Here is a 21,338-nt window from a genome sequence, read left to right on the forward strand (position 1 = left end):
TGTAATGAGGACCAAAGGGCAGAGGGAGTGATATGGAAGCAACATAGAACTCTCATTAAGTTTTGAGAAGAGTGCCGGCTTGACCAGAATTTGACCTTGAACTCAAATAAGCACATCAAAAACTAAATAGATCAAAAACTGGCAAACAAAAGGTGCCGCTTCAGAGACATCTACAATCAAATTGATTTGTTATCCTGTTTTTTTTTTTGTTTTTTTGTTTTTTACTATTGAGCTAACATTAACACTTTTGGTGTAGGTAATAGACACTGTGTATCATATTTCCTTTGATTCTCTTATATACATCTGCAGTGTATGGGTAGATTAATGTATCATAAAAAAGGAAGTTTTAGGTTCATGCAAATGTGCATTGTGTAAGGTTTAAATGGGAGCTTGAGGCGTAGTTTATTGCAAGTGGATAAGGGGTGAAAAAAAAAATGAATGGAAATACGTAAACTATGTATAGTCTTTTTGCAGTCTTTGCATTAGTTTGTATCTGTTTTCTATTTTTATGTTATTTTTTTTCTTTTTAAGTTGTCAGCACTGAAAATAACACTGGCTATACAGTCAAAAATAAGCTTTGCAAGGAGAGCCAGGCACCTTAGTAGAAGCAAAGTTATAAGCAGACCCTCTGCACCCCAACAGACTACTTAGAGGGGTGTTGGCACATTACATATTGACTTTCCCAGTTGTTTTGCACTAGGAACAATGTATTAGCTTTAATTAAAATTCACAATATTCTCTTGCACTAATACCAATTTGTAATTTAAATGTAAGACCAGTAGAAGCACCAATATTGTTCACCGTCAAAATATTGCACCCAAAAATTTGGGTCAATATCTTTCCCTAAATACAACTGTAGCAACTAGGCTGCACCCAGCTTAGAATACGTTTGCATGTATAGAATGTGTCATGTAAACCAGAGACAGGAGTTATAAACACCTAAGGCTGATATCGAGGACAGTGGAACCATATTATAAACATTTGGTTTCCCAGAGCAGAAATTGGGCCCAACCTACATGACAGACAAAATCCAGGTAAATCATACAGTAAGGCCCCTTTCACACTTGTGTGACTTGCCCTGCGACTTGGGACTTGCATGACAAGTCGTACCCCACTATTTCCAATGAGTACCATTCAGATCTGTACGACTTCAGAGTAGTCCCTGCACTACTTTGGTCCAACTTTGATGCGAGTTGAGGTCCATAGATCTCAAGTTTACACAGGCATTCCCTGAAATCATGGCGAAATTGCAGTAAAATCGCTCAACTTTCAAGTTGCAGCAGTGTGAAAGGGGCCTTAGCCAGAGGCAAGGGTCATCATGTCCCTTATAGACACAAATACATGAATTTCAAGACATGCTGAGTGAGGTTAGACAGTGAAGTTGTCACAGGTATAAACTATTACTGTATAGGCAAATGTCAAGATCAATAGTACAAAATATAGATAAGTGGACTGGGTAGACAGACAGCTACCAAACATGCACTCTAACTGCAGATATTAGTTAAATGTAGACAAGCAATAGCAGAGAATCAGTTAGAAAAGGTAATTAACAAGTTTGGAGAAAAAAGTTATACTGAAAAAAGTTGTGGAAACGAAGTAGACAAAATGATCCGCTACAATACTATCCAAACATGTTCACTACTGGCTGTGACAGATGGATCTAACAGGATACATTTTTATAAACATCTGCTTTGTAGAGTCTGATTTGTGACAGCCCTTGCTGCTGTTTTATGGAAAACGCAATAATAGCAATCCAACCACTCTAAATCTCGTCATTCTCTTTCTGTTCCATAAGGTAAAATATAATTATCTGTTCCTTAATTTTGAGTATTCTAAACATTTACATTTTAATGTTCTAGAATAAGCTAGAAAAGGCACGTCTAGGCTATAGAACCATACAGAATCCATTGTTCTCAAGTATTTTTTAACAGTATTAATTCTTTGTCAAAAGAACCTTCAAGTAGTACTAAAATGGAATGCACTACTTACAAATTTTAGAAACACTCCCTCTCTCCCTTCTTCTCCTAACACCTATGCTGGCTAACCTGTGCAAAACAAGAGTTGTATAACCTATTTTCTGGCTGCTCTGATCAGGTTACACGATCCGGTATTGTGACAGAGTCCAGCCATCTAAAAGTGTCCGCCCCGTACTGCGCAGGCGCATCGCTTGCGCAGTACGCAGCAGAACGAGTTTCGGAAAATCTCAGAAGATGAACATCGCCTGCGCCGTGAGTCAAGGTGCAAGCCCCACCATCCAAGTGGACATAGGGCTGCACATATTGGAGGGCAACTCACGGGCTTGCTTCGCTCGCCACGCTTCGGGCATGGCCTCGCTTCGCTTGGCTCTTTTTATTCTAACTCTATGTCCACTTGGATGGTGGGGCTAGAACCTGGACTCATGGCGCCATTCATCTTCGGCTATTTTCGGAATCTGCTTGTCCTGTGTGCAAGCAAAATCCGTACCAAACCCTTATCCGAGCATGCAGCCTGGCAGGTCAGTAAAGAGAGGAGATGAGCGAGCCCCCCTCCCCTCCTGAACCATACCAGGCCGCATGCCCTCAACATGGGGGGGTGGGTGCACCCCCCATGTGCTGTCTTCTCCCGCCACTGTATTCTCTCGTTGCCTCGCTGTCTCACCGCCGTGCTCTCTCATAGAAGTACAGCAGCTTTTTTTTTTTGGCGGGTAGCCAGTGGCGAGGAAGAAGACGGCAGTGGGAGAAGATGGCAGCAGGAGAGCATCAGGAGAAGGTGGCACTGGGAGCGACAGCGGCGGGAGAAGACTGCTCAGACCTATGACTTGTCAAAAACAGGCTCTTGTTTTTTTTTTGTTTTTTTTACGTTTAACAGCTTTTTGGGGTGAATGGGTAGGGGTATGATGTACCCGATACCCAGTCACATAGGGGATGGGGGCCTGGGATCTGGGGGCCCCCTTGTTAAAGCTCTGATTCCGAAAGCCCCCTTCCCCAGACCCCCCGACAACCACTGGCTAGGCAACATGGGGGCACGGTGCTTGGGGGGGTAGAGCCCCCCCCCCCCCCCCGATGTTGAGGACATGCGGCCTAGTTATGGTTCAGGATGGGGTGGGCCACTTGCTCGTCCTCTCCCTTTCCTGACCTGCCGGGCTGCATGCTTGCATAAGGGGCTGGTATGGCTTTTGGGGGCTTCCCGCCCTCTCCTTAGCAACCAGCTATATGCACTGTTTAAAGTTCAGTTCAGTCACTTTTTTTGTAAAAAAAAAAAAAACGGATGTTGGTGTACATGAAAACGTATTTAAAAATTTACATCTGTATCTGTTTTTTATCCTTTTTAACTGAACTGAACAAAAAAATGTAACGCCCATGTGAAGGGACCCTAAGGGTGACATCGTCCTTCTTGGTATTACCAGTTATTGTCAGAGTACACTCTCCTCTGCAGCCGGTGCTGGGTGACCCAAGGGAGATCATGTGACTGGACTGGAGCAGCCTGAAAATAGGTAAATAGACAGCACTCTTTTACACAGTTTAGTCAGAATAGGTGTTTGGTGGGGTGAGCATTTTTAGATTAGTCAGGTGGTGCCTGAAATTCCACTAAACCCTAGGAATTTTTTAGTTCACGCAATAGTAAACTTCGGTGAAGAAAGGAAAAAATGATTTCCTCCTGCAAGGCAAAGTTATAATGTGCTAGTATGCATTGCATACTAGCACATTATGTGAAACAGGGCTTCCTTCTTCATAAGCTCTTCCTTCCAGTTTGGCAGTGCTCCAGTCCTTTGAACGAACTGAGATGGCGCCACGCCCGTGCATGTGCGCGGGAGCCGCTGTTTTTCCACGGAGTTCCCACTGCTGATCCTGTTACTAATCCTTCCCTCGCCATTCTTGCCACCCAAATTCGGCTGATACCTGTACCTGCGGATCCCCTGACCTTCCAGGACGCGATGGCTGGCAGATAAATCAGCACGCTGACCCGTGGGAACTGAGGAGATGCCCTGACCCCTCAGGAATTCCAAGATGGCAGTCTCCGTCTCGGAGGACACCATGAGACACTGACAAGAAAACGGAGCAGGGGGTTAAGTCCAACAAACCCCCTAAGCCCAAGGAACAACCCAGGGACATGTTGTTCTATGCCCAAAAGCTAGCAGGTCCTGCTGAATCCTCTCAGGCTAAAGCTCAGCAGACTGCTCTCTCCCCAGAGCTTGCAGACAGGGAGAATGCAGACAGGCTTGATGACACTGCAGCCATGAAGTCTGTACCTGATCCCATGCCTGACTTGTTTGATATGCCCTCGGTAGATAGCCCCCAGCCCACACTCAGTGAAATATTGCACGCTGTACATAGATGCACTACTTCTGTGGATGATTTGAAAGAACAGTTTAGTGGGCTGAAGGAGACAGTGTCTCTCCTATGCCAAGACATTAAGAAGATCAGGGAGAGAACCACTGCTGTGGAGGGCAGAGTAAGTGACATAGGCCCTCAATAAAACCGATGATATTGAGAACCGGCTAAGATGCAACAACGTACACATGGTGGGACTCCCAGAAAAAGTGGAGGGCAAGGACCCCACTGCATTTATTGAAGGCTGGTTGCAAGAAGTGTTTGGCAAGGAGGCTTTCTCACTAATCTACACAGTGGAGCGGGCCCACATGGTACTGCCGTGCCCTCTTCTATCGGGCAACCCTCCCAGATCGATTCTAGCCAGACTCCTGAACTACAGAGACCTGGAAGTGGTGCTGAGACTGGCCAGAGAAAAGTGTGCTGTACAATACAATGGCACCAGAATATCATTCTACCCTGACTTCTCTGCAGAAGTACAAAGCTGACGATCGAATTTTGCTGATGTCAAAAAGAGATTGCAAAGGCTTTAGTTACCCTATGCAATGCTGTTCCCGGCCAAGTTATGTGTGAATCAATTCTTTGAAAACTTACCAGATGCCGCAGTGTTGCTCAATCAGAACGAGCAAGATTTACGTCGCCGTGGCTGCGAAGACGGTGAAGGTTGATGCTTTGTTTGGAATTCCCCTAAGGCATAAAAGGCGTCTAATTACCCCTACAGTTTACATGTTGTTTCAGAGGGCCTTTACACAATACCCACCCACAGGGAGTGAAAATCCACTCTTTTCTTTTTCCTTAATGGATACCACATTGGTACAGGTGTACATGTGAAATTCTAACGTGTGCACTGCTTGTACATTGCCTGTCATGATTTACATGGCTTGAGTTTAAATTCCATGTTGGCACCAGGAGTACTGTTGCTGATCGAGCCCTACACTGTTTGGGAGGCCCCAGATCTACCCAGTTGGCGGTAAATGGGCCACAGATTGAGAGCCACTTTAGCATATGCCAGTCAGTTTGTTTGTCCATCTACCAGGTGCTGTTGCTTCTCCAGAATATTGCCATTGCCCAAGGGACAATCCCGTAAATATATATATGTGTATGTCTGCTCTTTCCCCACATGCAAAGCTCCTGGGGAGAATGGCCTCCCTATGGAAGTGTACACTCAATTTGGAGAACAACTGCTGCCAAGGTTGTTGGAAGTATTCAATGTTTCACTCAAAGAGGGTTGCCTTCCTGCCTCTATGGCCAGAGCGAATGTGATTTTGCTGCTTGGCCGGGGAAGGATCTGGTTGACCCAGGCTCAAATAGACAGACATTTCAGTGCTTCAGAGCGATGTAAAAAATCCTTGCTAAGGCGCTGGCACTTTGGGTCAAAAAGATAATATCTCCATTATCCACCCAGATCAGGCTGACTTTATGCCACAAAAGTCCACAGCTACCAACCTTAGGTGACTCTTCCTTAATGTGCAACTGCAGGCAGATAATGAGGATCACAGGGCTCTCATCTCTCTCAACACCAACAAGGCGTTTGACAGTGTCACATGGAGGTATCTGTGGGCAGTGCTATCCAAGTTTGACTTTGGGGATAGGTTTATTGCCTCGTTCAATTTGCTATATGCCTCCCCACAGGTGACCATCAGGGTAGCGGACAGGATGCCATCTGCTTTTGCTCTGGGCAGGAGAACAAGGCAGGGCTGCTCGCTGTCTCCCCTGCTCTTTGTGATTGCTATAGAACTGTTAGAAGCCTTGGTGAGGGCCAGCACTCAGGTCTGTGGATTCCAATATGGTGCTCTGAATGAAAAAAATCATGCTATATGCGGGTGACATGATGCTCTCCTTGGGAGACACCAGCCACTCATTAATGGTTGTCATGTCCATAATATCAGAGTTTGTTCACTTTTCTGGCCTGACTACAAACTGGTCTACATTGACCCTTATGAAGCTGGATGAGGAACGGGAGGTGGAACTTCCTGATTCTTTTCCCATTCCAGTAGTTGTCACTTTCAAGTACCTAGGAATACAAATTTCGCCCCGGCTCACAGATTGTTCCCTAAATGTGCATCCCTTATTGTTCCGCTTTCAAGATAAGAGTAATACATGGAACAACCTTAAACTGTCACTGGTAGGCAAAGCCAATCTAATTAAAATTATTTTAGTGCCCCAGCTGCTGTATTTCTTCCACAACTCACTTGTAGTGATACATCTCAAAATCTTTAGACCCTTTTCACACTGAGGGCGTTTTGCACCTTTTATACCTTTAAAAATAGCGTCTGCAATCTGCCCTCAAACAGCTGCTCCATTGTCTTCTCTGGCTTTCACACTGGAGCTGTGCGCTGGCAGGGCATCAGAAAAAGTCCTGCCAGCAGCTTCTTTGGAGCGGTGTGTTTACCGCTCCTATGTGGAATTGGTTAAGCAGCAGCAGGGTCCCAGGCGGCGCACCTTTGGTGTGACTCTGCTGTCCCACGTATTTATCAATGGTAAACTGCTGTCCTTCCCTGAACCACAAAACAGATTTAAACTGCCCGTCACTATGTTCTACTCTTACCTTCAGCTCCGGCATGCCATTAATGGACAGGGGGCTGCGGGAGAGTGGACATTGTCACCCACTCTTATTTTTCACGTGCTGCAGTTCAGCACTGAAACTAAGGGGATCATATCTCAGTGTTACCACATTTGTTACACAATACATACGGACATACCCCAGTAGGGCAGTGTCTTTATGGGAGAGAGACCTAGGGCCACCCTCGGGAGATCAGTGGGAGGAGGCCCTGCAGTCCATATCTACCTGTTTTTTGAATGTGGCACAAAAAGTTTCCCAACTCTATATTATACTGAGAGTACACTACACCCCGACAAAACTCCATAAAATGGGCAGACTGGCGGATCAGTGCCGACAACACAATGGGAATCTCATACATCTCCTGTGGTGCTGCCTGAAGCTCCACCACTATTGGATCAAGGTGGTTGGAACACTCAACCAGGTGTTTCAAACAAAGGTACCTTTAGACCCAATATGCTGCATACTGGGAGTTCTGGAGGACGTGATCCCTGAGGAACTGCTAAGGATTGCATTCTGTACTGCACTTTTTTAGGCTTCTTGACTTCTACAGATTATGCTATATATGATACATATATAAAGGGATCTATGTCAACGAGGGGGTTGTGGAAGTGAGTAAATGTATGCTATGTTGAAAGCTGCTGCAGTGTTAACTGGAATATGTAACTGTGATTGTTCAAAAGTTGTGGCTTGTGCATTGCAAGTTGTTTAATCTGTTCAATAAAAACTTTTTTGATTAAAAAGAATATCTCCTAAACGGTGCTCGTTTAGGAGATATTTACTGTACCTATAGGCTTACCTATAGATAAAAACATCAACCAAGTTAGTTTATTCCCACTTTAAGCCCAAGAAAATAAACATTCCTCAATAAACTGTTAAAATGTTTACCCCAGAACTTGCAGTTTACAACTTTCAATACTACTGACTCAATCTTTTTTAAGCGCTGCTTCCTTGAACATCTGGTTTTAACAATGGACAGTGTGGCCTCCAACTTGGAGAAGGAAGGAGGATAGAGGAGGGAGTTGCACACGAGTGCTTTGCTATCTTGGGCTATAGGGATGTGTGTTCCTATTGATGCACACAGTGTGGGGAGACACTGCTCTAGTCAGGGAAGAGAGCCCCCCTGAAAAAAGAAACCTGGGTGTGCGATCATGGCACCACCTTAAACTGGAAAATAAGCAAGCATTAAAAGACAAAGGTGCCAGCCATAGATGTTTCAAATCTCGGCTGGTTTGGCAGGGACTGGCCAAGATTCAAACCATCTATGGCAGGCTGAATGTACCCAAGCCGATCAATTGATCGACTTGGGTGTAGCCAGCATGTCAAATTTTTTGGCATGCGATTTATTGCCAACGGTTATTGCCGCTAGCAATAATCCTTGTGCTCTCCCGGCATTAATGGTTCCCCCCAGTGCTGCAACCTGTGGTTGTAAGAAAGAAAATCGCAAATAAAAATAACTTTCTGCTCCAGGTGAAATAGGTGTGCCTGATGGGACTTCCAAATGAGTGCTAGCCCCGGCCCACCTCCTAGGGTATTAGTCAAGGTAAAGAAGAAATGGCTGCACATCGAGTACATTCCAAATGGCGTTTATTGAAGTGACACCAGAGGACACGGACGCTAAGTCTTGTAGACGTGTTTCACACTGTATAAAAGTGCTTAATCATTAGGTATGATGATTTTGGCATTTGGAATCTACTCCATGTGCAGCCATTTCTTCTTTACTTTGAGGAAAGAAAATAGCTCCATCCATGGCATGCCTTAGTAAGTGATTAAATCAGCTGCTGAAAGTGCTATTTACACAATCAATAGCTCATAGTTGATTAATAAAATAATGTTGCGTAACATAAATGTAGTCTCTGTAGATTGGCTTTAGTGGTATTAAAGAAAAGCTATGCTCCATTTAGTGTTTTATAGAACTGCTTTTACTATTTCTGTTACTTGTCTGGAATCCCTTATGGGCCAAAGAAAAACTCTTCTGATATACCCATTACATTCAGACTGCTTATTCGGAAAATCCTGATAATCTATTTATATCTCCCAAATTTTTTGCATCTCAATTTCCATTTGCGGAGTCATTTTTTTAAGAAGTTGACCTGGCAGTGTCAGGTCTTAATAGAGTTAATCCGAGTTTAAGGATTCCATAGATAAACAATTGAGGATTTTTTTTTAAACCTTGTTTTCTCTGACAGGACCTGCATTGCAACCTGCCAAATCTGTGATGTTAGTCTGTCAAACATTAGGTGAATGGATTAAACTCATGAAAAGTGATCCAGTTTCCATCCATACTGATTGTCTATTTGTAGAGCACTTAGAATAGTGGTTCTCAACTCCTGTCCTCAGGACCCACTAACAGGCCGGATTTTAAGTATTACCTTGGAGAGATGCAGACTAGAATACTGCAATCACTGAGCAGAAAATTATATCACCTGTGATTTAGGGGGTCCTGAGGACAGGAGTTGAGAACCACTGACTTAGGGCCGGTTCACACTGCGGGCGATGCGAGGCGACACCGACTTGCCTCGCCGCGACCTGCCGCGATTTGCAAATGACTTCTGTATAGAAGTCAATGCAAGTCGCCCCGAGGTCGCCCAAAAGTAGTACAGGAACCTTTTTTCTGAGTCGGAGCGACTCGAGTCGCTCCTCTCAGAACGGTTCCATTGTACAGAACGGGGGCGACTTGTCAGATCGCGGCGAGGCAAGTCGTGTCGCCTCGCATCGCCCGCAGTGTGAACCGGCCCTTAGAGTTCATGCAAGCTGACCCACACTACTGTGTTAGGTTAGTCTTATTTTCAGAATGAGTCTCCTATCATTGAACATGTGAAGAATTATTTGGTTAAAATGTTAGTCTGCAGAGCAGGCTTGTAAAAATCTTCTTTTGAGCATGTCCTTTGGACATTCTCATCAAGGATGCCATTGTGGATGAGAGTACTGCTCTACCCCAGCAGAAGAAGCCTAGAGCTCAAGCTGGATAGATCACATCACATGGTACAGACAGGGCTAATCACGGCCCATTTGTACCATTTGATTAACTGTGAAATATATACCATAGTTTGTAGACTTTAGATAACTTTCCAACAGACTAAATAATATACACTGATTTTGGTTATTTTCACCACGTAAATGTAGCAGTATGTTTGCCTAAATTAATGAAGAGTATTTATTTGCAAAACTTTTTTTTCTAGCAATGGCGATTAAATGCCACCGAAAGAAAACTCTATTTGTGTGGAAAAAATTAAAAAAATGTCATATGGGTGCAGTGTTGCATTACTTTGTCATTCAAAGTGTGACAGCGCTAAAAGCTAAAAATTGGCCTGGGCAGAAAGGGGGTAAAAGTGTCCAGTATTGAAGCTGTTACTTTTTTCTAAGCTTCAGCCTTTAAGACCAAACCAAAGACAAGGGCGCAGTTCATCTGCAAACTTATCTTCTAAACCCCCCAAACCTCTTCGTCATGAAGGATGCCCCTTCCCCCTTTTCCCACTGGGGGCTGGGGGAACATCAGTCCTAGAAACTGGAGTTTAATTTTCAGTAACTTTTTCTGATTCTTGTCTTCCAGCCTTTACAGGTTAGAGGACCTTACTGCAGCCCTTAGAGGTGTTCCGGATCAGAGGGTTAGGGCCTCACTTCCTGTGGTGGGAAAGTTTTAAAGCCTGGGAGTTCTGCCTGGCAAAAAAAAAAATTAAATCAGCAGCTACAAATACTGTAGCTGCTGACTTTTAATATAAGGACACTTACCTGTCCAGGGAGCCCACAATGTCAGCACCCGAAGCCGACCTGTCCCTCAGCTACTGGTGCAGGTGCTGGCATCCTTACTATGGGAAATGGGAAGTGAAGCCTTGCGGCTTCACAGCCTGTTTACGACTGCAAATGCCTAAGTCACTCTGCGTTCTGAATGGTCCCTACTGTCTTCTGGGACTTGTGTGTCTCTCAGCGGGGGGAGGGGCCTCATAACTCTGGACTGGCCCAGGTAGATGTGGTACCATCTTGCTTCACAGTTGTTTGTTTTAACAGCATGGCTGCTGAAGCCCAGATCTTCAGGAATAGAAGACTCTCTGAACTGGTGATTCTTATAGTGCTGAAATCTAGGATGTCCATTTCCTGAAAGGTCTATCATCACACATGAAAGAAATCATAAGCCACAACATTATGATTACCCACCAAAACCCTTTCTAGCCATGGACTCCACTAGACCTCTGAAGGTATGGTGTGGTTTTTGGCACCAAGCTATCAGTAGCAGATCCTTGCTGTAAATTGCAAGGTGGGGCCTTTATGGATCCGACTTTTTTAGCATATCCCACAGGTGCTTAGTAGGATTGACATTTGGAGATTTTGGGGGCCAAGCAAACACCTGAGACCTGTTCTTGTTCTGTTATTCAAACCATTCTTCAATTCATCAGACTAGGCCACCTTCCATTTCTCCGTTGTCCAGTTATGATGCTTATGTTACCATTCTTCTGTGGACAGCGGTCAGCATGTATCACCCTAATTAGTCTGCAGCTATGTAGTCATGTTGGCAACAAACTGTGGTGCACTGTTTGTTCTGGCACATTTCTGTCGGAACCAGCATTAACCTTTTCAGCAATATGAGCTACAGTAGCTCTTCTATTAGATCAGACTACACGGGCCAACCTTCGCTCCCCATGTGCATCAATGAGCCTTGACCAACCATGACCTGTCTCTGGTTCACCGGTTTTCTTTCCATGGACCACTTTTGGTGGGTCCTCACCACTGCAGAACAGAAACATCCCACAGGAGCCTGCAGTTTTGGAGTTGTCCTGATCCAGTCATCTAGCCATTACAGTTTGCCCCTCGTCAGAGTCACTCAAATGCTTATGCTTGCCAGATTTTTCTGTTTTAATATTATCAACTTCAGGGACAACATGTTTAATTGCTGCCTCTTATATCCTACCCACTGTCAAGAGATAGTGTTATTTACTTAAAAAGTTAGCGGTCGTAATGTTATGGCTGATTGGTGCATACTTCTCTTGGTGAAAGAAAATATTTTGTAGGACATATTAAATTTGTATCGGCATTTGGCTCTGAGTACTATCAAGGGTCAAATTTCAGCATTTACAATCTGTTCCACAGACTCGCTAAACTCCTATTCTTTGATTAAGACTTTTGTACAGGATGTCGCTTTGCCTGTATGTTCCCCCTGCACTCCATAGAATTTTTATTTGGTTCTTTGAGGCTATTCCCCTTTTACATATACAGTATTCACAAGCTTGCTTTCCTTGTCACTATCAACTTCATGAGCATGACTGAACTTGGACTTCTAAAGAATCTTTTCTGGTCTTACATAGAGTTAAGGTAGTGTTGAGGCCTCCTTCCTTTCTTCTTTTCTTCCTAGGGTGGTCTTAGCCCTTCACCTTATTGAACTGCCATCTATTTGTCTGGCTCTGGTACATCAGATGGAGATTTGCCTTAATTGGATGTAGTTTGTACTGTATGGGTCTACCTTGCAGCCACTGTTTTAATTTAGAAAGATAAACTCTCTGTCATCCCAGATAGCCTTGGTGAATAGCAAAATCCATGCAGCATACCAGTTTGTAGAGGTCTAAATAGGCACCAAAAATTGCAGTAGAAATGGTGGATCCCTTGACAACAGCAATTGGGGCATCGGTAGTAAGCTTTTGTATATTTTAACTTTTCTCCTGGGATTTCTCAAAGCCAGCCTAAAGAGGGTTGTTACTGCGCTTATTGCCAATGGTTTAAGGAAGCACACAGAAAACTAGAGTGCTATTTGGCTCTTCTAATATTTTTCATTTTGACAAGATGAAACTTTTTATATGCTAATATTCTGATAAACTAGCATTGTCATGATTCCAAGAAAAATATAGTTCAAAATGCCCTGCTAAAATGTTCATTTGCCTAGATTTCTTTACGTCTTGTACAGGTTCCCTGAGGTCTATAATGAAAGACTTAAATTCCGATGAAAATGAAGAAGAATCTGATGATCCTGAAGACAATGACTCGGAAAGTGAGAGGACCATACATATTCATGGAGGAAGTCGAGCTCGCAGGTACATCATGAATCCAATTTACTACATCCCTTTGTGTTTGAGCTTATGGCTTTTTAGTGGAGAAAAATAAATAGTTTTATATTTTTCTGGTCTATGTATATATCTACTGAGTAATCTGACAGGACAGGAGAGACTGCCAAGAGCTTTGATTTATTTATTTATACATATATATATATATATATATATATATATATATATATATATATATATATATATATATATATATATATATGTGTCTAGTTCTGAAGAAGGGCGTTATCTGTATAGCCCGAAACTGTCAATCATTTGACAATGAGGCGATTCAGTTCGCATTGTGCGCTATACAAGTATTTAATTCATTCATTCAATGAATGGAACATAAATTGATGTCTTTTCTAAAATACATTTTTAAGTGCAGCAGTCCCACTTGTATGTTTTTCTATATATGGCCTGTGGAAGGGCCTGATTGCTCAGCAATGCTATGTTGGATCTTGTGCACTTCACCCTCAACATTTGTTTATATATATAATGTGTATTCTGACAGGATCTCAAGACCTATTCACTGATAAAGATTAGAAACCAGAAATTTTTGTATCCGCTTCAGGTAGAAAACCTCCAAGGGTGTAAATCTCCCTCCCCATGTTGTGAAGAGTTGGGAACCTTGAACATAACCTGGGATGATATTTTCTTCACAAACCTTGAAATAACTTTTACAATAGCCGTTCCCCAGAGCGTAGGACATTATTCATTTAAATTTACTTGAGCCATTTACTTTAATTTACATTAGAGATTTAGTTTTGCAATTGAATTGACCTTTTTAACCACACAATGTATTTCGTGAGAAAAAAATAAAGGACTATAGAATGAGATCATCAAAGCTTTATGTATATGAATAATGGTTACATCAAAAGCTAATTAAAGGATCACAATCATACAAAAAACTAGATTATGATAACTATATATATGATGAAGACCTGATAATCAGTATATTGAATTCTTTTTATTTTTTATGTCATTATTTGTATGTTTCTCTACCATTCCAAACTGTTCAACCAAAGCCGTGTTTAAACCTCTGTAGGGACATGTTTGGTGCCTAAAATCAATATTCTTTCTACTCAAATCAACTCTGTTGCACAAAACATTGTATTATTGGTCCTAATCTGGTTTAGAATTAGTGAACTTTGTAAGTATCCCTGGCAGTGTTTTTTTGTTTTTTTTGTTTTAACAATTTGTTATTGATATAAACAGGCCAGGGCAATTTAGACTGGACAAATTATGATCCCTCTGAACCAGTGTTTAAATAATAAAATAAAATGTAAAATAATATGAAAGTATTACAATTGGGTATTAATAAAAAAATATAATTAGCTGACCAGCTTGAGTCTATATAGGAAAAGTCAAAAATGTACTTATGCATGCCATTGAGAATTAGAAATTTCATTAAAAAACATTAAATTTGGTGATATACAGTATATGCCCACATATAAATAGGACTAAGAAAAACATATTAATAAAGACTTCTAAATGACGGAAAGTTAAAAATTAATATGACAAATGGTATTAATAACTAGATAATACGTGAATTATATACCCTTTAATTTAAAGTGGTTGTAAACCCTTATAGACCACTTTTGACTACAGGTAAGCCTTATACTAAGGCTTACCTGTAGCTACTGTGGATATCTATTAAACCTGGTTAAACCACGGTTTAGGAGATATCCCCTGTATCAGCATGTGCTGACGTCATCGGCACATGTACACTGAAGAAACTGACCAAGCATGCTCTGTCTTCAGCTGATGTGCCATTAACGCAGGAGTGACGTAATAGCAGCTCTAGCCAGTCACCGCATCGGAGCCCGCCATACCCGAAAATAACTCCAGGAGACATGTCACTGGCTAGAGCAGTATGAAGGGACCACTGCAGGGGCTTTGTTCTAAGGTAAGTATTTCATAATGAGCTAGTATGCTATGCATACTAGCTCATTATGCCTTTGTCTTGTGGGGTTTTTTTTTGTTTTGTTTTTTGTTTTTTTTGTGGGTTTACAACCACTTTAAGAAAGTTATACTTAAACTTACTCAGGAAATTTTTAGGTAAAATCTCAGATCATGTGACTATGTAATAAGTGACACAGCTTTTAAATGGTCAAAATCTGCATATGCTCATTGGTGCTGGCAAATTCATTATGTCAGACTGACCACCTTGGTTTATTCCCAGAAATAGTTTTTCTGCAAAGTACTTAATTGTATGTGCTTTCCTATAGAGCTGTCTTTTTTTCCCTCATTCACATATAAATAGAACACTGTTCTTTGTTTTATTACGCTAAAAGGCAATGGTTAACCAGTGAGACAGTATACAGCAAGCACTTCTAAGCCTATCATTTGTCTTCTTTCTTCACAGAATTAGCCTAAGCGATGGAAGCAATAGTGAAAGCAGTTCGGTTTCATCTCCCTTACGACATGAGCCTCCCACCTTATTAAAAACGAACAATAATCAGGTAAGATTCTTTAGACTAACTTCAAACACATTGTTCTAATCTGTTATGGTCTTGCATTTTTTGCACTGTTAATGATACTGGAAACCATGTCTCATTCCACCGTGTTAGGTTACTTAATGCACTTTGTAATTTTTTTTGCCACATCAAGGGCTTGCTATTGCTGAAACTCTGGAAATCTGTTAACATTTCAATGCCAATAAAAGCACATGAGCTGCCTATACAGCTCTTTATATAAAGCACATAATAATAATACACAGTGACGATGTAGCCTCTCATATGTATGAAATGCTGCCTACACTTTAATAGTGCCGCTGTAGCAGCAGGATCGTCAAGTATGTATAGTTAACTGTGCTAATGGCCTTTCTTAACCAAGCGGTATGTTTCCAGTGTATTTTCCTCAGCCGCCAGTGAGTATGTTAGAGCACATTATTATTTTTGTGTGTCTGAGTTATGTTGATCATTTGTCTTCATGGAATTCTTCACCAAGTTTGTGTCTCGGTCCTCTGTGATAAAGCTAACCTTTCAAGTGAGAGTTCTAGCTGACTGCATTACACTGGAGTAAACTACTTTCATACTGCATAGAGAAAACTTGGTGTAGCAAACGCATGAATATTTACTGTAATGGAAAGATGGTTTGAAGATTCTGCTGCATGCATTTGCACTCCTGGTAAATGAAAGTGGAACTCCAAACAACACTTTTTCTTTTTTTTTATTATGGAGGCCTGTGTTTATATTCTGGAGCATATATCGGCCATTTGTGCCAAGTTCGTACATTGTATGGGCATGGCAGCAAAAGGGTTAATGCAAGATAAAAATACATTGCAGACTAAATCAAGTTTAAAAATGCATACCAGGAAAACATTGTATTTGCCCACAGTTTTGTATTCCACCAGGTTTAGCTACAGTGCACCAGGCCGCCTTGCTGCTTATTTTCCATTTCATAGTACTCTGGGAATACCACTTCCTGAGGCATGTAAATATACAACCCAGGTGTTTAATATCACTAACTTTGTGGTTCAAGCAATGAACATTATTTCTAGAAGCCCTTTGAGAAGTTGTATATACATATTATATAGGTAATCATAGTGGTATTTCCAATTAGAACTTTTGCACTGTTGCTGTCTAAAGTTGCTTTAGCCTTCTTTCACATTGACTGCAGCTTTGAAATCGTGCAACTTAATCACGCGATTTTAAAGCTCTGTGTCAGTGTGACTGGGTGCAACTTGGAAGACATCTGTGCAGCTTCATGCACAGATGTCTATGCAAGTCACACCCAAAATTGCCAAAAGTAGTGCAAGAACTACTACTTCAAATCGATGTGGCACCGCAAAGTCGGCGTCGAACCGAACAGTGCAATTGCCGGCAATAGGGTGTGACTTGTCATGCGATTTGATCTGTCAAATCGCATGGCAAGTCGCTTCAATGTGAACAGGGGTGTAAATGTGTCTGTGTTTTTCCCATATGGGGCAAATCAAGGAATGCACTTTATTGCACACCTCCCCTATTTCATATACATACCTTTAGGTTTGTACCCCACATGTTACTATATAGGTGGTACTTAGAATTACTTTTGGTTTTACAGAGTGGTGGGGTGCAAAGAATGGGCATTGGCAGTATACACTGCTGGGGGTGGAACCATTAGACCCCTTTCACACTGGGGTTCTTTGCAGGTGCTACATCGCTAAAAATAGCGCCTGCAAAGCTCCCTGAAAGAGCTACACTGGAGAGGTGCGCTGGCAGGATGCTAAAAAATGTCCTGCTAGCAGCATCTTTGGTGCGGCGAAGGAGTGGTGCATATACCCCACCTCCACCGCTCCTGCCCATTGAAATCAATGGGCAGTGCGGCTATACCACCAGCAGCAGCGCTTTGCAGGTGGTTTTAACCCTTTCTCAGCCACTAGCGGGGGGTAGAAGCGTCCCGCTAGTGGCCGAATAGTGCCGCGTAATTGACGGTAAAGCGCCGATAAAAATAGGGGTGCTTTACCGCCAACGCACCCACCGCCCCAATGGGAAAGAGGCTTTAAAGAAAACTCTGAATGTGCAGAGCAAAGATTTGCTTTAAACTGAGCTTACATGTAACAATCTGAATGTGCAATCTCTTTTAGACCTACCAACAACTATGTATTTGGAGAGATATAAGGGGCTGCATACAAATTGACATGCTTGTTTAGTTGGGCACAATATCAAAAGGATATAATGCCATCACATTGCGATGTGTATGACCAGCTTCAGTTGCTATTTTTTTTTTTCTATAGCACAGTGGTAATGCACACACTTTGCATTTAAGTAGGTTGCAATTGTAGTGAAAATCAGGCTGTATATGATCAGTGTGAAGGAAAGGCTGGAGGAGAAATAGAACTGAATTCCCATGCTTTGAAGCAGATTTTTGTTTCACTTGTCTCAGTAGAAACAGTGTAACATGCTTTGTTCTAGCTGTCAGAAAAAGACATATATCGGCTATATTCTTAAACCTAGCTATTGTCCTCGAATAAAAGCTGTCCACGAGCTTCTTGTAAGTTCCTTTGAACAGTTTGTATACTGCTTTGACACCCCTTTTGTTCATGCAGCGTTTCACAGTTTTGGAGTATTTGATGCTCTGCCAAGCCTTTTGGCCAGCATAAATAACGTATAAATGAAAAACATAAAGGGCTGATGTATAAAAAGGGCTTAGAGGACTTTTTCTTGTTGCCTATAACTTCCAAACCGTTCAGGTTACAAAATGAATCAAGGTTTGTGATTGGTCGCTTTTGGCAGCAAGAAATGTTCCTTAGCACACTTTTTATACATCAGCGCCTTTAGAAGTGCACAGCAAACTGTCCTTTTACATCTCATCATGCTAAAAAGGAAACAAAAGAATGCATGGATTCCTATTTATACCAAATAGTAAATCTGTATTACCCAACGCAGCCTTTGAGATTATTGCTGTTGTTTTCCGTCTCTATGTTATAATATGAAAGTTTACATATTCCCAATTATGACAACACCACAAATTGGTGTTGCAGGAACAATACATCGAGACGTATTTAGTAGTGTTTACTGTTAACATCATGATGTTGGCATCCACTGTTTGGTGAGAGGATGGGGCCCACCTGGTGTTTTGGAGCCTCACCTCTGATGCAACCAGAGGGTTTAGCAAAACCAGTCAGGTGTGTGGCTTACAGTCTCCCTCTATCTACCAGTCTGGATGTATGAGTATGAAATTTTGGATTACAATGACCATCCAATATTTTTTCTGTAGAATGTGTTTTACTTGCCAAGATGCATTCATCAGAGCTCTTTGAATTGGATAATAGGCCACCCACTGGAAATGTGGGACTGAACTTTCCTTATATGCTGCTATTAGGCTTTTTTCAAAAGTGGAGAGGGACAAACATTTTGAAACTTGAATTAGCTCGTTGCCATTAGTTACAACTGCACACATTGTTTTTAATCACTATTATGTTCATTGGATGATGATTTCAAGGTCAAGGGTTACTCACTTTCAGGTGTTTGTTGCAGACACGGCTGCCATGCTCATTTTATTTGGCACTTCTAGTAGATGTATTGTATTGCACCAAACATATCTTGGCAGGAATTCCTTCAACTATGGTGGCCATGCTCCCTGTTTATGGCATTGGGCTTTTAGTTTCACTTTGACCCCAGAATTCTTTGGCTGTGGATGTTATGAATTGGGAGGCACTTGAACAGTGGTATTGATCCTGAAAAGGGTTCTGTGCTACTTTGGTGAGATTCCAGCACAATTCTGGCCCCATAGAATATGTAAACTGCATCTAAGTTGCACCACATAATCGTACTGAAATTCAGTTCAAAATCTGATTGCAGCAGAGTTAACCTAGCCTTAAAGTGTTACTAAACCCAGGACCCTACATTCATTATATCTGGTCTCCCACAGTACACAGAACATGGAAATGTAATTATTTTAGTAAATATGTAACTACTTTTCTCATCAGAAGCATATAGCAGCCTTGTGACTTCTATTAGAGCTTGTAGGAGGGTTTTCATTCTCCTCTGACAGTCCTATGAGGCTGCAGGACCCCTGACCCTCTGTCTGGACAGTGCTGATTTTCCCTGTGCTGATCACATGCACCCTTCCAAGAAAAAAATAAAATAAAACTCTCTAGCAATACACTGTAAACTAAGCATGTGCGGAGTGACTCCAAAAGCTCTGTCTTATCAGGAGATGGATTGGGAACAGTGGAAGAAGGGGAGGAGCAGAGAAGACAGGATCAAACAGCCTTTTCACACAATGCAGAGGATTAACCCCTTAGGGTCCAGAGTGAGTATAACAAGCATGCTTTACTGCATATACAGACCGATTTTACTGTTGTGGGTTTAGTAACACTTTAAGCATCATTGGTGGGCAGAATATGCATTATACGTACCTGTGTCTGTGATAAAAATGATTCATAATTTTATGGTATACTGATTAAGTAGGTGATTCAGTACTGTGTATCACCCAACAGGTTTCTTTTGAGTTTACTGTATATCACAGGAATATTTTTATATATGGACTTGAGATATTAAACTGATTCTAAAGCCTTAACATTTTTACCTTATTGCATTCCCTGCATTAAAGTAACAAATGTTATTTTAACCCCTCCACCCTCCCTTATACTTGACCCCTCACTCGATCCAGTGCTGTGAAGCTTCTCCCTTCTCTAATGGGCTTTGCTGAATGAGTGGGAGCCATTGGCTCCACCTGCTGTTAGTCAAATCTTGTGACAGGAGGCTGGGGCCAAGTTGTACTATGTGAATCTATGGACGCAGGCAGTGTGTTGAGCCGGCACATGCACCCCCCCCCCCCCCCCATAGGAAGCCACTTTAACATTGGACTGTCAACTCCATGGATGGCCTCATGATCTTTAGCACTTTTGAGTAGATATTGCATGTAGAATCCAGAAAATATTGTGTGACACTATACAGTATATGGTTTAATAATAAATACACCAGTAATAGAGAGCGAGGTATTGTGCTTCCATGGCTTTTAATTATGTTTTTGTAGGTGGTGTACATTTTGTACAAAGAACAGTTGCAAAGATCGATTATTCAAGGAAAGTCATTTTTTTTCAGATGTATTTTTCATGATTTTCAGGTTTAGTTGAGGAGAAATGTAGAGGCACGGTACTGTGCATACTCCCTATAGATCCAATTACACCAGTGTTGAGGTATGCTGTAGCAGTGCTGATTGAATTGCTTGTCATAAAAAGTGCGTATTGTGTACTGATCCCCTTGTTATGTTTTAAAAAGGAAAACCGGGGGGAAATATCTACCTCCCTCATTTTTTCCTTTAGTTGCTTTAAAGTAAACCTGTCATGAGAAAACCATGGGGCAATCCTTGCTGAAAATGCTAGTTTTCTGGCTTTTATGCCAACTACTGGTCCCTACAATCCCAGTCTCTGACATAAAACAATGGCACAGATGAGAAAAGTCAGAGAGATGTCAGAAATCCTCATCTGTCTCTCTGTTATAGGTAAGTGGCTCTGAGAACTGAAATTCAGTGATGGTAGACCCCATGCATTTCTCATGACACAGTTCCTTTTAAGAAGTGCTTTCCCCTCTTTAAATTGAAATAAAAATTGCACCTGAGTGCAATTACCGTATATACTCGAGTATAGGCCGACCCGAGTATAAGCCGAGGCCCCCAATTTACCCCCAAAAAACTGGGAAACCTATTGACTCGTGTATAAGCCGAGGGTGAGATATGCCTGTCCATCCCTGTGTGTGTGTCCATCCATCCATCCATCCCTGTGTGTGTGTCCATCCATCCATCCATCCCTGTGTGTGTGTGTGTCCATCCATCCATCCATCCATCCCTGTGTGTGTGTCCATCCCTGTGTGTGTGTCCATCCATGTGTGTGTGTGTGTGTGTGTGTGAGGCCTTGTGTGTCCAGCCTACCTGTGTCCCCAGCCTCCGTCCGGTCCCGAGCCTCCGTCCGGTCCCGTCCCGAGCCGAGCCTCCGTCCGGTCCGGTCCCGTC

General features: G+C 42.1%; 1 protein-coding gene across 13 annotated transcripts in view; it reads left to right on the top strand.

The window, feature by feature from the left end:
* MLLT3 (MLLT3 super elongation complex subunit) overlaps nt 1-21,338 on the top strand; it is a 387,733-nt gene that overhangs the window by 330,078 nt on the left and 36,317 nt on the right. For 8 of the 13 annotated variants that reach the window (XM_077475204.1, XM_077475207.1, XM_077475203.1 and 5 more), the window contains 3 exons: nt 12,740-12,887; nt 15,265-15,361; nt 19,539-19,637. In XM_077475204.1, coding sequence (XP_077331330.1) covers nt 12,740-12,887; nt 15,265-15,361; nt 19,539-19,637 — 344 coding nt within the window. The remainder of the gene's footprint in view (nt 1-12,739; nt 12,888-15,264; nt 15,362-19,538; nt 19,638-21,338) is intronic. The other 5 variants (XM_077475208.1, XM_077475211.1, XM_077475210.1 and 2 more) reach the window with 3 other exon arrangements.

Source organism: Lithobates pipiens, unplaced genomic scaffold (assembly GCF_037356315.1).
Source record: "Lithobates pipiens isolate NorthernLeopardFrog02 unplaced genomic scaffold, aLitPip1_a1.2 Scaffold_13, whole genome shotgun sequence".
Taxonomy (NCBI): Eukaryota; Metazoa; Chordata; class Amphibia; order Anura; family Ranidae; genus Lithobates; species Lithobates pipiens.